The sequence below is a fragment of the Molothrus aeneus genome, chromosome 5 (genome assembly GCF_037042795.1).
Source record: "Molothrus aeneus isolate 106 chromosome 5, BPBGC_Maene_1.0, whole genome shotgun sequence".
Lineage (NCBI taxonomy): Eukaryota > Metazoa > Chordata > Aves > Passeriformes > Icteridae > Molothrus > Molothrus aeneus.
In genome coordinates, this window is record NC_089650.1 from 11,975,898 (window position 1) to 11,991,380 (window position 15,483).

A 15,483-nucleotide genomic window follows, 5' to 3' on the forward strand; every position below is an offset into this window, starting at 1 on the left:
ATCTTGAGCATCATGTAATGAAAACCTGAGCCTTCAGGTCCTCAGGAATTTTTTTCCCTCCTATTACCTATTCCCACTTGTGCAGGCATAGTCCCAAAGTTATCACATTGCATGTAATTGCTGTAGGGAAGATGATCATTTTAAGTAAGAGAATATGAAGCAGGATCATGAATTCCTTAACCAGCACAGAGCCCAGCCCCTTGTGTGTGTCTGTTACTTCAAAAATAAAGGCAAGACTCCACTCCCTTTATTATATATAGATTATCAACAGAATTGTTTTGAAATTGCAATTTTCTTAAAACAATCACTGAAACACCCACAAATAATTTCTCCACCAACTAGCAAAGAATGATGAGCTTGATTTCAGCCCAAAGTGTCTGAAACACAGTGCCTTAAACTTAGTGGTTCTAGTTAAAATCCTTTCTGGACACAGTTGTAAAATGCAACAGCCATGTGAGGGAGGATGAGAGGAGCAAGGGATGGTAAGATCTATGTAAAATCAGTTTTGCTGCTGTTGCTGATGAAATCTCAAAGGAAAGAGGCTTAAGAATCAGTGAGCCCATGAAAACAAGCAGTACAAAAATAGTAATTTTAACTTCATTGGTGCTTTTATAATTCATGTAGTGAAACAGCTTCTTGTGCATACTCATAGAGTCTGGAGATTCTTATTCAGCTGTGTGAAGAAACAAAAGAGTGAAAAACGACTAAATTCTGAGCAGTGCACTTGATGCTTACCCACTGTAGAAAACTTTTGGTATAAAACAGTCTGAAAAGAATTTGCTGCCCGCCAGCATTTCAAACTCCTCTGTATAGAACAAAGGCAGTCATCTGGAGCTCTGACTCGTGGTAAACCTGGATGAAACTTCACCTCAGACATCCTGGAGAATCCATCTTTGGTTATTCTTGTACTGACATTTGTATCGATGTTGATATACTGGTATTGATGTTGTCAGTGACAACGAGGTGATGAGGATTAAAAACTCAAAAAAGCCACTCTGGCCACTCTAGTCCTTATAGCAAATCAGCTCCTTTTTTTTCTCTGAGATACTTTGTGGATCATGGTGGTGACACCAGCCCTGTGAAGATGGTTACACTGGCTGCTGTAGGATCTCTTTTCCTGGTGTTGTGCTCTGACTCAATCTTTCAGTGAATTGTAGGCTTTTGTGGTCCTGCTGTTGATGAAATCTGCCTTCTTGAAGTCAGCCTTTGGAATGGAAGAAACAGAACAGTTCATTATCTTCAGTGCTGATTCTGCAAGGGAAGGGTGGCTCCAGCTGCCTAAAAGCTGGATAAGGAGCCATGGCAGGGGTCTAGGCAGAGTCCTGAGCAGTCACAGAGACAGAACAGGCTCCTTTAGTCCAGGATAGATGAGAGGATAATTGGAATTGCTGACCTCCCTCCACTGACTGTACCAGGAGCCTGTTCTTCCACCTCAGCTCTACAGACTCCTAACTTTTGACTAATAGCTAAGATTAACCAGGCTGAGATCAACCTAGCTGAGATTAACCTAGCTGAGATCAACCCTGTCAGAACAAGGAACACAGGGCAATGCCAAAATGACTCAGGGCAATGCCAAAATGACTCAGGATTTTATCAATTTCGTTCGATAAAGTGATTTCTGTGGCTTATTAGACTAAAGTTTCAAAAATGTCTGGACATTAGGTGGTTCTGAAGTTTTCAATGCCATACCTGGTGTCTCTAGGGGACCTGATTTGCATAGGAAGAGCAAATAATCAGCATTTTGGAAAACCAAGTCTGACAAATGTGTCCTATAGACTTTCCTAAACTATCAGTAAATTCATAAAATTCATGCCATCAGGGATATTGCTGATAGTATGGTAAATTTATTGTATGGTAAATTCAGGAATGCAGTTGTAAAAAACCAGAGACAACTAGTTAGGAATTTATATGGCACAATAGCCTTATTCTGGAACACAGATTTCTGGCTTGTGGGGCCATTCCTGCTAGGTGTGATGCAACACTGTTAAAGTTTATGCTAAGAAAGTTTCTTGTAGCAAATTTCAACAACAACAACAACAACAACAACAAAATACAAAGAGAAACAGCTGAATAACAAATGCTATCAGCTTGCTTGAGAACTTGGGACAGTTTTAGGTTATAGGGAATTTGAAGTGACAAATTCTGAACAGCAAACACACAAGGATTAGAATCAGTTTGAGATGCAGGGTGAAGGTTGATAGGTGGAAGTTGACTCAGCTGAGGGTTGAAAAAGCAGAGAGAGAGCTTTAAAAAACCCAACTGGTTTGTGGCAGACTCATGCTGGCCATTTTTTGTTTGACCTGACTATGGCAGTAAATGTTTGCCAACACCTTTCCCAGGCCCTAGGTTTTGTGTGACTATAACCTGGGCTAGCAGGCTGTGCAAACAACGAGGAGAACAGAGCTGCTCTGCTTTTAGGGCAGGGAGCTGCCTGCCCTGCCCTTGGCTTTGCTGCCACCGTGGTTCCTCTGTGCCAGCATGGGCATCACCTCCACTCTGCATCACTTCCCACCACCTGACACTCCTGGCAGGAGCAGCAAAACTTTTCACAAGCTCTGTCAGTGGGTATAAAACCACAGAGGGAGAGAACATGAACACAGAGGAGCAAAAATGAAGGCCATGCATTACTTATGCACAAGTAAATAAGAAAACCAAATTCAGGGACCACTTGAATCCTATCATAGGTCGATTCTTAAATGTGCAGGAGTGCTAAGGGCCCCAGAGGACAAATGAAAGTGTTCTAGGCCTGAAGGAACAGATTATTTTTCTTTGTGCTTACCTTTTTGTAGGCACTGTGGAGATCGGTGTGTAACCACAGGGAGTAGAGGAGGACTGAAGCAGCTCTGCTGGCTTTGCTGAACATATTGCTGCCATTTTGCAAAAAGAATGATAAAACATATTGAAATTCCCACATCATAATCATGGTGCGTGTACAGACCTCAGCAAACATAACCTCATAGCATTTTTTTAATCTCTCTTTACTCCTAAGTGCTGGTTTGCCACCCTTTAGGAATTGTAGCATCTTTCAGGCTGTCCTTATTACTGAAACAAATGAAACATGCCTCCCTGCTCCACTCATTCTTCAGATTTAGGGAGAAATCAAGTGCTCTGTAGCCTACACCTTACAGCAGCTATCATATTGTGCAATTTCAGCTGAGGAAAATAACCTCAGCACAACAACCATCTGAAAAAATCTTTCCAGTAGGTAAAAATCTCTTGTTAGTTAGACAGGATTTAAACTATTCAGGTCCTCATGAGGCCTCTTTTACTGAGATTGATTTCCTTTTCATTTTGCCAAGAGAGAGCAAGGCAAATGGAATAGTTACTCATATTTTTAAAACATTAATTATCTTTGGAGTAAATGTTGATTGCATTTGTTTACATATTAAAGAACGATTAAATTTTGAATCTGTTCTCTAAAATGCCAATATGTTATTTTTAAGTGCAGATCTATAGGTTCTATAAAATGTATCCCTGCACTTTATTGCTAAAGTTTATCAGGGCTGTATAACAATGGACAGGAAAGACATTTTGGGTACAGATGAGATCTGCTGATCAGTCACTACATATATATCAGAATACAGATAATGTGGTGCAGTTATATTCTGAGGAGTTTTTTAAAATGCTTTAATATTATTAGTTATTTTATATGCCTAAATTATATAAATTTAATTATATTAATTTATATAATATTAAATGCTTTAATATTATATAGTTATTTTAATGCTTTAAATGAGGACCATTTAAAATGCCAGAACCTGGTGACTTTAGCTATGGATGGGAGAGTTGTCCTAAGACATCTTTCTGTATTTCCCAATCAGTGCAATTCTATTCACATCCCTTGTTTGGGCTGCCCTGTACCTTGAGATGAAGCTTTTCTTCCCCAGAGTGGCAGAGGTTGCAGTTTCTTTTTTCCTGGGGATAGAGTGAGGCTTGTGGAGCCCTTACCTATCGTTGATGCTGATGGCAATGACCTTGTGGAACCATCAGGTCACTGATGCTGGTGGCAATGACCCTGAGGCTTGTGGAGCCCTTACCTATTGTTGATGCTGATGGCAATGACCTTGTGGAGCTCTTACCTGTCCTTGATGCTGATGGCAATGACCTTGAGGCTTGTGGAGCTCTTACCTGTCATTGATGCTGATGGCAATGACCTTGTGGAGCCCTTACCTGTAGTTGATGCTGATGGCAATGACCTTGGGGATTATGGAGCCCTCACCTGTCGTTGATGCTGATGGCAATGACCTTGGGGATTATGGAGCCCTCACCTGTCATTGATGCTGATGGCAATGACCTTGTGGAGCCCTTACCTGTAGTTGATGCCGATGGCAATAACCTTGGGGATTATGGAGCCCTCACCTGTCGTTGATGCTGATGGCAATAACCTTGGGGATTATGGAGCCCTCACCTGTCGTTGATGCTGATGGCAATGACCTTGGGGATTATGGAGCCCTCACCTGTCATTGATGCTGGTGGCAATGACCTTGGGGATTATGGAGCCCTCACCTGTCGTTGATGCTGATGGCAATGACCTTGGGCAGGCCGTGGGCGCTGAGCAGCAGCCGGGCGTTGTGCGAGCTGCCCTGGGTCAGGTTGAACAGGGTGTAGCAGATGGATGCTGTGGTTTCACAGGCAACCTCACGGCCTGGCACACACTCGGGCAGGGCTGACACCAGGTCAGGCAGGACTTCTCTGGCTGCAGGGTGGGAGAGAGACAAGCAATTCCATTACTAACAGGAGCAGATTTACATTATTCCTCCCATTCTCCCTCAGCAGGGAGCTCTGTGCTCCCACCACACACACACTCATGGCTTCCTACCTGCATTACATCCCCAAAATTCAGGTGAAGCTGCACCCACACTACAATGGGCAGCCTGTACCTGGCCTCATGCACAGTCCATTATTAGCTCATGTGCTGGACTGAACTCACCAAGTGTCACTGTCATATTTTCTGGAAAAATCCCTTTGCCAGGATTTCTTCTCCTGGGAAGCTGAGAAGCCTCAGAGAAAAATGAAAACAATAATTATCTGATTGCTTCTCCTGTGTTTTGCTGCTTTGGAATGTGGTTGGAGATTGCTTACACAACATGTGAATTGTTTTTACTTAATGACCAATCACATCCAGCTGTGTTGGGACTCGAAGCAGTCACAAGATTTTCATTAGTATCTTGTTAAGCCTTCTGTATCCTTTATCTGTTCTTTAGTGTAGTTTTAGTATAGCATCCTTTAATATAATATAAGTGCATAAAATAATAAATTTGCCTTCTAAGAACATGGAGTCAGATTAATTTCCTTCCTGCCACGGTGAGATCCCAGAAAATACCACAGCCAGGCATGTGCCAGCTGCAGGCTGCCACTTCCCTGCTAGAGATATTTTATATTAAATTTATCTCCATTTGATATGGAGGTTCATTTTGCTTGATAAATTTGGATAAATGTAGGTTCATTTTGTTTGATAAATTTAGACCCTTATAATAGAGAAAACAGGGTGCCCTCTCAAATGTTTTCCTTTGGCCAAAGTTTTTCTTTTTGGAATTTGACCTGAATTCACACATGCATTCAGTCAATCAAAAAGAACATCTTTTAATAGAGAAAAGGTTCACCTGAAATTCCCCCAGTCCTCTCCATTATGAGTAAAAAAAGAACAACTGTGAATGTGCAAGATGAAGCACCTGCCCCCAAAGCTTTGTGCTATTCTGTCTTTCCCATATTCTCATAAATTATTTTTTCCTGATGACATCAGAACTTTTTATCAGTTTAATTTCTTCTCTTTCAGGGGGATTCACCACCTGTAATTGCTAACACCATATGGATTATCCCTTTGAAATCAGCCCAACAACATGTTATAAGATTTTCATTAATAGGGAATGCTCTTTAAGGCTCAAACAAGGCCCAAGAAAATGTTCTGCAGAATTCTGGAGGGTAATCTGTCCCATGAGCTATCTTTATACCTGGAATTTCCCCTTTCTCCCTTGGTGGGAAAATGAAAAAGAACAACAAATTATATGAACACATTTTATCCTGTCAGTGGGAGAAAGTCTTAAATACACAATAGATTGAAATGAGAATACTCAGAATAGAAATGGCTTTATTTAGAAATGAGATAATTTAAAAGAATTAACTATTTTTCTATAGCATCTTATAGCTTCCATTATTAAAAAAAAATAGCAGGAAAACTGTGTGGGCTGCAAACTTTTAAAGCCTTGTGTCTAATAAGAGAGAGTCTGGTCTTTGCTAGAAGAATTAGAGATGCTCTGTGATTTCTTGCGAAGCATTATGCAGCTGTGGCAGCACAAAACTTAGCAATCACCTTCCTTTACCCTATTTTGAGCAGAAGAAAAACTCCCTCTCCAAATCTGTGTAGAATTTACTTCAATTATGTATTTTTGAAAGTAACACTTGTGGAAGTATCTGAAGAGGAATACCCAATAGAGTGAAAAGCTTGTTTAGGCAAAACTCTTAATTTTAAGCCCTGTATACAGTGACTGCAAGTATCTGGTGAAAAATCTACAAAACTCACAGATCAGGGGTTTTTCAAGCATTTCTTTCTTTCAAAGCAGGAAACTTTGATGTGAAGAGAGCAGAGCAAGCTCTGAGTTTTTGCTCACCTATGTCATTTTGCAGGGAGGGGTTTCGGGACAGGTTCCTGAGCAGGGAGACCGCTGTCTTCTTCACGGCGGGGTGGCTGACGTGCAGCATGGCGCGGATGCTCGGGAGCCCGTTGGCCCTTTGCACAACAGTGCGGGCCACTGCCAATGGCATCTGTGGAGAGGCACTTTGTGTCATTGCCACCAGTGCAGAGCCTCAAAAAAGCCAGATCTCTGCACCAGTTTAAGCACATTTCAAACAGTTTTAAGCCAGTTACATATGAGTTGCAGGGTGGCTGATGTGCAGCATGGCGCGGATGCTCGGGAGCCTGTTGGCCCTTTGCACAACAGTGCGGGCCACTGCCAATGGCATCTGTGGAGAGGCACTTTGTGTCATTGCCACCAGTGCAGAGCCTCAAAAAAGCCAGATCTCTGCACCAGGTTAAGCACATTTCAAACAGTTTTAGACCGGAGTTACAGATGAGTTGCAGGGTGGCTGACGTGCAGCATGGCGCGGATGCTCGGGAGCTCGCTTGCCTTTGCACAACAGTCTGGGCCACTGCCAATGGCAACTGTGGAGAGGCACTTCTGTTTCATTGCCACCAGTGCAGAGCCTCAGAAAAACCCAGCTCTCTGCACCAGTTTAAGCATATTTCAAACAGTTTTAGACCAGAGTTACATATGAGTTGCAGGGTGGCTGATGTGCAGCATGGCACGGATACTCGGTAGCCTGCTTGCCCTTTGCACAACAGTCTGGTCCGCTGCCAGTGGCATCTATGGAGAGGCACTTTGCGTCATTGCCACCAGTGCAGAGCCTCAAAAAAGGCAGCTCTCTGCACCAGGTTAAGCATATTTCAGACAGTTTTAAGCCAGTTACATATGAGTTGCAGGGTGGCTGATGTGCAGCATGGCGCGGATGCTCGGGAGCTTGCTTGCCTTTTGCACAACAGTCTGGGCCACTGCCAATGGCAACTGTGGAGAGGCACTTCAGTTTCATTGCCACCAGTGCAGAGCCTCAGAAAAACCCAGCTCTCTGCACCAGTTTAAGCATATTTCAAATAGTTTTAGACCGGAGTTACAGATGAGTTGCAGGGTGGCTGACGTGCAGCATGGCGCGGGTGCTTAGGAGCCTGTTGGCCCTTTGCACAACAGTCTGGGCCACTGCCAATGGCATCTGTGGAAAGGACACTTGGTGACACTGCCACCAGTGCAGAGTCTCAAAAAAACCACACACACAGGCAGCTCTCTGCACCAGTTTAAGCATATTTCAAACAGTTTTAAGCCAGTTACAAATGAGTTGCAGGGTGGCTGATGTGCAGCATGATGTGGACACTCAGGAGCCCATTTGCCCTTTGCACAACAGTCTGGGCCACTGCCAATGGCATCTGTGGAGAGGCATTTTGAGTCATTGCCACCAGTGCAGAGCCTCAAAAAGCCACACACAGCCAGCTCTCTGCACCAGTTTAAGCATATTTCAAATAGTTTTAAGCCAGTTACAAATGAGTTGCAACAAGAAAGGGAGGTGATAAAAAAGAAGTTGCAAGCCTTCTTTCTTCCAGGTGCTCTCTCAGACAGATACCATTAGTTTCTTCAACACAAAAGTGATCTGCTGGTGTGTCAGAGCACTCCTCTCTTCACAGGACTGTCTTCCACAATAATTACATTTTTAGGGCTTTTAACATCTGCTCATCCCTCATAGTGTGATGAATTAGCAAACTCCACACATGGAGCTGTACACAGAAGGAGAAGAAGTAGACCCCATATCTGCCAAGCAAGGAAAAGCTGCACTGCTGGTTATGACTTTCCCTTCAATGTTCTTCATTTTCCTTCACCGTGTCAGTGAGCCAGTGACTTGTCAGTGCTTATTTAAGCTCAGATGCACTCTACACATTCACATCAAGAACTAAATGAAAAGAAAAAGAAAAAAGCTGACTTACTGGTCCAGTGCCAGCTGTGAGGTTCTGGAGAGCTCCCAGGGATGCTTCTTGGGTGTAGTTTCTGGTACTCTTTGCTATTAAGGAGAGGTATATCCTAATCAGCGTAGAATGCCAGAGCGACTCAACACCTTTGGGATTGCTCTTTTCCTCAGGAAGCGGGGTGTCCTGCTGCTTCTAAACATGCCAACAGATCAAGCCTTTAGAAACAGTGATCTCCGTAGCTTAATGCACCACGAGCTGTACTAGCCACTTTGTAACTCTGCGTGACCAGGTTATTTGGAGACTGTCAAGTTCTGAGTTCAAATAATAATGTGCAAAATTTCAGTATTTAATGATAGTGGCCAGTCCATCCAGTGAGTATTCCTCAACTAATAAAACATTTGTTATGCCATTGCAATCAGCAGAAGCTAAATGAGAGAATTTGTATCAAGAAGGACTATCAAGAAATTTGCATTTTTGGGGCAAGGAAGTGTCACCCTACCAGATACATCAATAACAGACTGTTTATTAGATTACAGCCTTATTGTTCAGAGTTTGCTACAAGTTATTAACCAAATGAGATGTAACTACTCGTGTACTTTACCTCTTTTACTTTTCTGCTCCGTGTTCCAAAACAGCCTGGTGTTTTATCATTGTTAGAAATGTTTCTTCTTTGCACATATATGCTCTGGGCATAGCTCTCAGGGAGCTCTAGCTCTAGCTGGTAGGAAAGATTGTGTAGAATGCACACACAGTTCTCTGTGGCCTAAAATAACAAAAGAAGAAAAATTGAAAGCTTTGGCAAGTGTTGAAGGGACATGTACAGACATGGGAGGAGATTTGTGGATCTTCAGTAACTGACTGCAGAGTTTCTAATGCCTCATGGAAGAGCCAGGCTTCAGGGCAGTGATCCACCAGAGTGCCTTACACTGAGAAATGAAACATGCCCTGGGATGTTCCTGAGCCCAGCAGGCAGCTGGCACTCGGGGCTGCACTGGGAGTGGGGTGCCTGCCTGTTGGAAATGGTCCTGGGACATCAGAATTCCTCAGCTCTGCCTGGGAATTGTTTGGGCGAGTGCTGCTCGACACAGAAATGTGCCAAGAAATGTTTAAGGGCTTAGGAGCAAAGATGATCATGTACACACCTCACCACAGCATCAGCAAGAGGAAAGCTTTTCATCTTCCCCAAGGAGGAAGCATTTTTCTGTGGTGGAATGCTTTTTTTAAATAAGACATTCCTTCCTGAACGTGGCTAAGGTCAGGTCTACAATTTCTGAGTGATGAGTCCAGTGGCAAAGAGCTTTTGTTACCAGTTGCTCCCCTTTTGAAAGCCAAAAAGGAATGAGTGGTTTTAAGACAAAATGCAGCAGGGAGCTACTGGCACACGTGTAATGTGCAGGATTCTCCCTGAAGCTAATGGCACTGGATACAGGGAGATGGGCAAGCTCAAGTAACTAATCCTAGAAGAGAGCTATAAATGTGCAGTAATTACCACTACACAGCACAAGCTATGGCAGGCCCACCAGAGGTGCCCTACAGGCTGCAGCTAATGTCAGTGACAGCTGCTCTTCTCACCCAACTTCACCCAGCTGAAAGACAAGCCTCTGCTCCCAGAATCTGTGTCCAGGGTTCACCTGCACTCGCTGGAGGGAGGAAGAGTGAGAGAAACTGGCACCTGGAGGTGTCCATGTCCTTGCAGTTACTGCCTTAGGCTTAGGCAGCAAGGAAAAAAAAGTGCAGTTTTTTTTTCTAAGAAAACCTAGGAAAATTACCTCTGTTCTAAATGATGCAAGATCCTTAATCACACTGCCACCCAAAGGGATTTGGGTTCTTCATTTCCTAAGGGTTATGTAGCATTAAATATATAGGAGAGTAAGCAGATTGATTTTTTAAGCTTCTAGCTAGCTAGCACCTTGAGACAACCAAAAAGGCAACATCTGACTCTTTTGTGTTCCAGCACTTCTGAAAGCTGTGATTTTATCTCACTTAAAAAAAAAACCAAAACAAAACCCAAAACCAAACAGAAACAAACAAACAACCAAACAAAAAACAACCAAAAAACCCACCCAACAAACCCCAGAAGTTTCTACCTTTCTCTCTAGATATTCTGAAAATGTTTTCCCAGTGCTGAGTTATACTATTCTTTTTGATTGCAGGATAAAAATACTTCAAAAAGATTCTTACTGGACTTTCACCTTTGGTGGCAGTTTTAAAAGCCTTGGAAAGAAGTTTTGCAATTGCATCACAGCTGTTTCTGAACATTGGTTTCTAAACAACAACAGAAAAATGTTCACTTGGCAATTTCCTCTAGGAAAACACATTTCATCTCAAAGAGTACCTTGTCATTGGGCTCATGGTCTGCAATAGCTCCTTGGATATAATACACAAGAGAATCAATCAAGCCCTCACATTCTCTCATCTTCTTCCTTCCTTCTGGGCCAGCAGAGCTCATGTTTCTGTGCAGGAAAGACAATGTTGGGGAGAAGAGATTTAGTCAAAGGTATTTTCTTGTGCTCCTCTCACAAACTTTTCCAGCCAGAACTTAAAGATACTGAAGTTCAGGTTGACTGTGTCTTTTCTTCAGAGGTGTAAGACAATCTGAGCCTCCTCTAGATAAAACCTTCACTCCCAGACAAAAATAAATACTCCAGGGAAACAACCCACTGTTGTTGGATGGGTAAGGTAAGATCTGGCTCAAATTTTCATCTCAAACTTGAGTCAATCCTTTTTAAGCAGTCAAAAAAAAAAAAAACCAAACCAAAACTTGGACTTGTTTTCGATATTGCATTTTCAGTTATAATTTTAATATCTAGGATGGTGAAAATATCAGAGGAGAGATGCCTGTAAAAATTTCCACACACACAGATGTCCTTTAGAATTAATTTGCCTACACTGAGCTGGTTCTTGATCCAAGATGACCCATTTGCAGGCACATGGTCTGAGAGTTTCAGCAGCATCTCCACATCCACATGCACAGACCCACCCTTTGCCTGCCTTTCAAGTAACATTTGCTGGGCTTTGTAGTAAACCAAGTACAACTCACAAATGAATTACAAAACTGAATTAAAAACTCTTGACACACCAAACGCACACTTTCTGCTTGAAGCTGCTTGGCTGCTCTAAACAAGCTACTGATGGAAGAAACAACACTTGCACTTTTGAGGTATAATTATTTTTACAACTCAGCAAAGTCTGAATTATGGAATACCAGAATTGTAAATCCAGGTCTTTTTTTTTTTTTTTTTTTTTCCTGCAGCTCTGCTGGACAAAGGACTGCACATTCAAGCTTCTTTGTTTGAAATAACATTAAATATTAGCCCATGCCAATCTTAGCATCCATCAAAACACAGAGGGATGTGTTTCTTTAGATAGTTTCAGGTTGCTTATTTTCCATGCTTTGCCCATTAAAAACTACAATGTTTACAATTTTATTAATGACAAAGCTAGTAAGGTTTAAGCTTTCCTGTGGCTTATGACTGTAAAATGAATGTAGCATTTTATACACTGTCATTTTACTTCTACTAATTTTTTTTTTTCCTCTGGGAAGTACATGTTCAGGTTACATACCTGTAATATTACATTTTTTACATGTAATATTTTGCTGTAATTTTTTACATGTAATTAAATACTGTAATTACATTAATTTTACTTTAGGTCATTTTAGGTCATTTAATTTTACTTTAGGTCATGATGTTAATGATGTCCCTATTTATGAGTTCATTTATTCTCTCATGGAATTATGTATCACAGACTCAATATTCAGATCCCACAACATGGCCTGCCATATAAATCCCTTTGGAATTTAATTTCACCTATATGTGTCACAGTCAAGGCATGTCACCCTTTCCTATGTTTATGCTGACAGAAGTGTACAGCCCTCCTGGTGCATAGCAAAAATAGTTTCTGGGGCACACAGACTAAAAATACTGTTAAAGATAAGTGTGGAATTTCCCTTGCCAAAGACACTTCAGCTGATGCAGTGTTTGGTTTTGTCCCACATATTCTAAAATCCCCCAAATTTTTCACAACTGCTCCTGCTGAATGCCTGTGCAAGGAGAGCCCATGCCCTGGCTTTGCTGTCAGCAGGAGCAGAGCAAAGAGCTTTTCTAGCTCAGAAGGCAGAGAAGAGCCTGAATTAGGGGCACTGTCCTTTTCTGCAAGGGAAATGAATTCCTGGGCTCTGTTTCATTAAGAAGCTGATGCTCATCCAGATTCAGGTATCAGTGAGTGTCCCTGTGCACACCTGTACACAGGTGGCTCCTCCTTTCTCCCCCTTTCCCTGTGTCCTTAGGGTGACATCATGGACTGGGAAGGGAAGAGCTCCTGCTCTCCCACCCCTCCAAACACTGCTGTACCCACCTTACTCAAAACAGGGTCAGACAAGAGCATTTCAGGCAAAACCTCAGCTGACAGCTTAAATTTGTTTGCTGACTGAAGCTTGAGAAATTCCAGGAGATATAAATATCATCCAGTTTGTAAAAAAAAAAAAAAATTCTAAGAAGTGTCACAGAAATGTTAATTTAAATATATATATATTGAAACAAAGGAGACATTTTGCTTAGAGAATTTAAAAACTGACTTCATCTTGGTTTCCTAAGATTTGAGGTTCCTGACAATTGAAATGCCACCCTCTGAGCTCGGGAGCTGGATTTGATTGTAGTGGAGTTCCAGGAGGCCCTGAAATACTCAGTGCTTGTAAAATTGAGGAGAACACAGCCTTGGGGAGATTGCCACTTGTGGGGATGCTCTCATCTAAATGACTCAGAACTTACAATTTGGCAGCACCCATTTATGAAAAATGCCTGACTTTGGGCATGCTTGGCTGTGGTAATCCTGGTGACATGCCCAAACTGTGACACTTGCTGATCTGTCTGCACGCCTCATTTATCTCATCTTGCATTTCTGCTTCCATCCCCTCCTGCACACATGCATGGTGCAACTGTAATCAGATATAAAATAGCTCTTTGCCCACAGTCCTGGGGTGAGGATCAGCTAATTTCCTGTTGGGAAATGTTATTTTGATCCCGAGTTGTGAGGTAGATACAAAGACATTCGACACAGTTAAACCAAGGGTGACTTTGAAGTAAACAGAATGATGATAATAAATGTTCAATTAGCTGATAAATGGCAGCAAATGAAAGGGATACTCCCTCTAAGCCAACACTGAGTCATGCACTGACTGTTGGAGAAGGTTCTTGAACTGCTCTGAATGGTCCATGTAACTGATAAGAAGAAGGATTTTGCTCCTGGGACTCATCCTGCTAAAACTGGTAATAGGAATTTAATTCAATTTCCAGACAGCATTTTTGGAAATTCTTTTCCCTTCATACCTTGCACAGTTCAAGAATTCACCAAGGAGGTAAAGGTATCCACTTGGTAACTAGATGTGCCAGGCTTCCAACTGCTTGTTGGAAGTAACAAAATTCCTTTCAGGAATTGGGGGAGCAGATAAACTGAAGAGGAGGCAAGAGGAGATAAGAATGGATGGAAATAAACCTAAAGGAATGGCAATGCTATGCAAGAGGCCTTGGTTCAAAGACTTATTATCATCAGTCACTTGTTTTACTTTCTCTCTTAGAAACTGCCACTGTGAGTCCAAGCTTTTCAACACATGGGGAGAGCTTTGGCTTCACTTCTCTCCAGAGTAAATAGAAGCAGATGTTTCTGCAGCCTCCTGGGTTGCAGTGACACAATTCCCTCCAAACACAGCTCTCCACTGTCCTTGTGTAATTCACAGGGGGCTCAGACAGGGGCTGGGACAGACAAACTGTGAAAAATAATAATGAAAAAGGAAGGATGACTTTTGTTTTCCTGGGTGAGAAGAGAGAGGTTAGCTGACTGTCCTGGAAATAGTTGTCTAGAAAGTTTTGAAAAACTGGAATACATAGGGGCAGAGGATGCTTCAGTTACAGGGCAGATAAAAAGGAAGGCTCTGTAGTGAAGTACAGCAGCTTCAGCACTTAAATTAAATGTTTTGCAGGGGAGAATGTGATAACTGTGTATAAATTTGGGAAAGTTCAGCATTGCAGAAGTTCTGGGAAAAGGTGTTTCAAGATAAAAATGGAACCAGTTCATTATCAGCTTTCAAGGTGTGATCCAACAGCCTTCTACTAACCTTCCTTTCAGAGGAAAAACCAAGCCAGAGGTTCACTTATGTATATAGATAATATTCAAAACCATGCATTCTACATGCTGCTGGGATCTTATCCTTTCAGACTCAGGAGTATGGGGAAGTAAGATTTTTATCCTTTGCATTGGAACTAGAAGCAGAACTTTTATGTGTAAGACTTTCAGGCCAAGAAAAAGAGACTTTACCTTTAAAATCCTACAGGACTTGTCTACAATTGTCTGTAACACTCATCCAGATAGTTTAATACACCAGTTTTACTTGTTCAGCTTATTGTCAGGCAGGCAGTGAAGTCTGCTGATTTGGCTTACTCTGTGGGTCCAAGCAGAGTGCATTTTCTCATATTTCACAACCAAAGAACACTATTACTTATTTTCACTGCCAATTCAGAATTCCGTGGTTTACACAGCTTCTTTTTACTACATAAAGCTTGTGACCTGTGGTTTCTGTAAGGTTTTGCTTCTCCCAGGGTCCTAAGACAAAATGCAGACCTAGAGAATGGGATTAACAAATCCTTCTAAGGTCAGACTTTCTTATCAGTGACACAGAGATTCAGGACCCCACTGCTTCTGGCAGGAGCTGGGGACTGGTCTGGTCATGCTCTCATTCCAGTGCTTGAAGTACCTGCAATATTATCTGCTAGACGTGGATTCACTTCTCCTGCTGCTGTTTTCTCACAAAGGATGAAGGAAGCTTTGATTTATAATCTGGTAATGGTGTGGTGCAGTGCACATACCCCCACCAGGTGCTAGGGTTGGTTTGGGCTGTGCTTGTCCTTTTCAGTCAACAGTTTTAAGGGAATTTTTGAAAAGAAGTTCTGGCATTCTCCTGTAACTAAATACAGTACTGTGCA

The 15,483-nt window shown here is 42.1% G+C and overlaps 1 protein-coding gene across 1 annotated transcript in view; it reads right to left on the minus strand.

Annotated features, from left to right (window-relative positions):
- Positions 1–585: 585 nt before the first annotated feature.
- Positions 586–15,483, minus strand: part of PKP2 (plakophilin 2) — a 39,460-nt gene continuing 24,562 nt past the window's right edge. Inside the window, exons 7-13 of the mRNA XM_066549879.1 lie at positions 10,842–10,959; positions 9,108–9,269; positions 8,525–8,698; positions 6,609–6,762; positions 4,507–4,696; positions 2,780–2,867; positions 586–1,204 (exon numbers count right to left, since the gene is read on the minus strand). Of these exons, the coding sequence (XP_066405976.1) occupies positions 1,136–1,204; positions 2,780–2,867; positions 4,507–4,696; positions 6,609–6,762; positions 8,525–8,698; positions 9,108–9,269; positions 10,842–10,959 (955 nt within the window). The 3' untranslated portion in view covers positions 586–1,135. The remainder of the gene's footprint in view (positions 1,205–2,779; positions 2,868–4,506; positions 4,697–6,608; positions 6,763–8,524; positions 8,699–9,107; positions 9,270–10,841; positions 10,960–15,483) is intronic.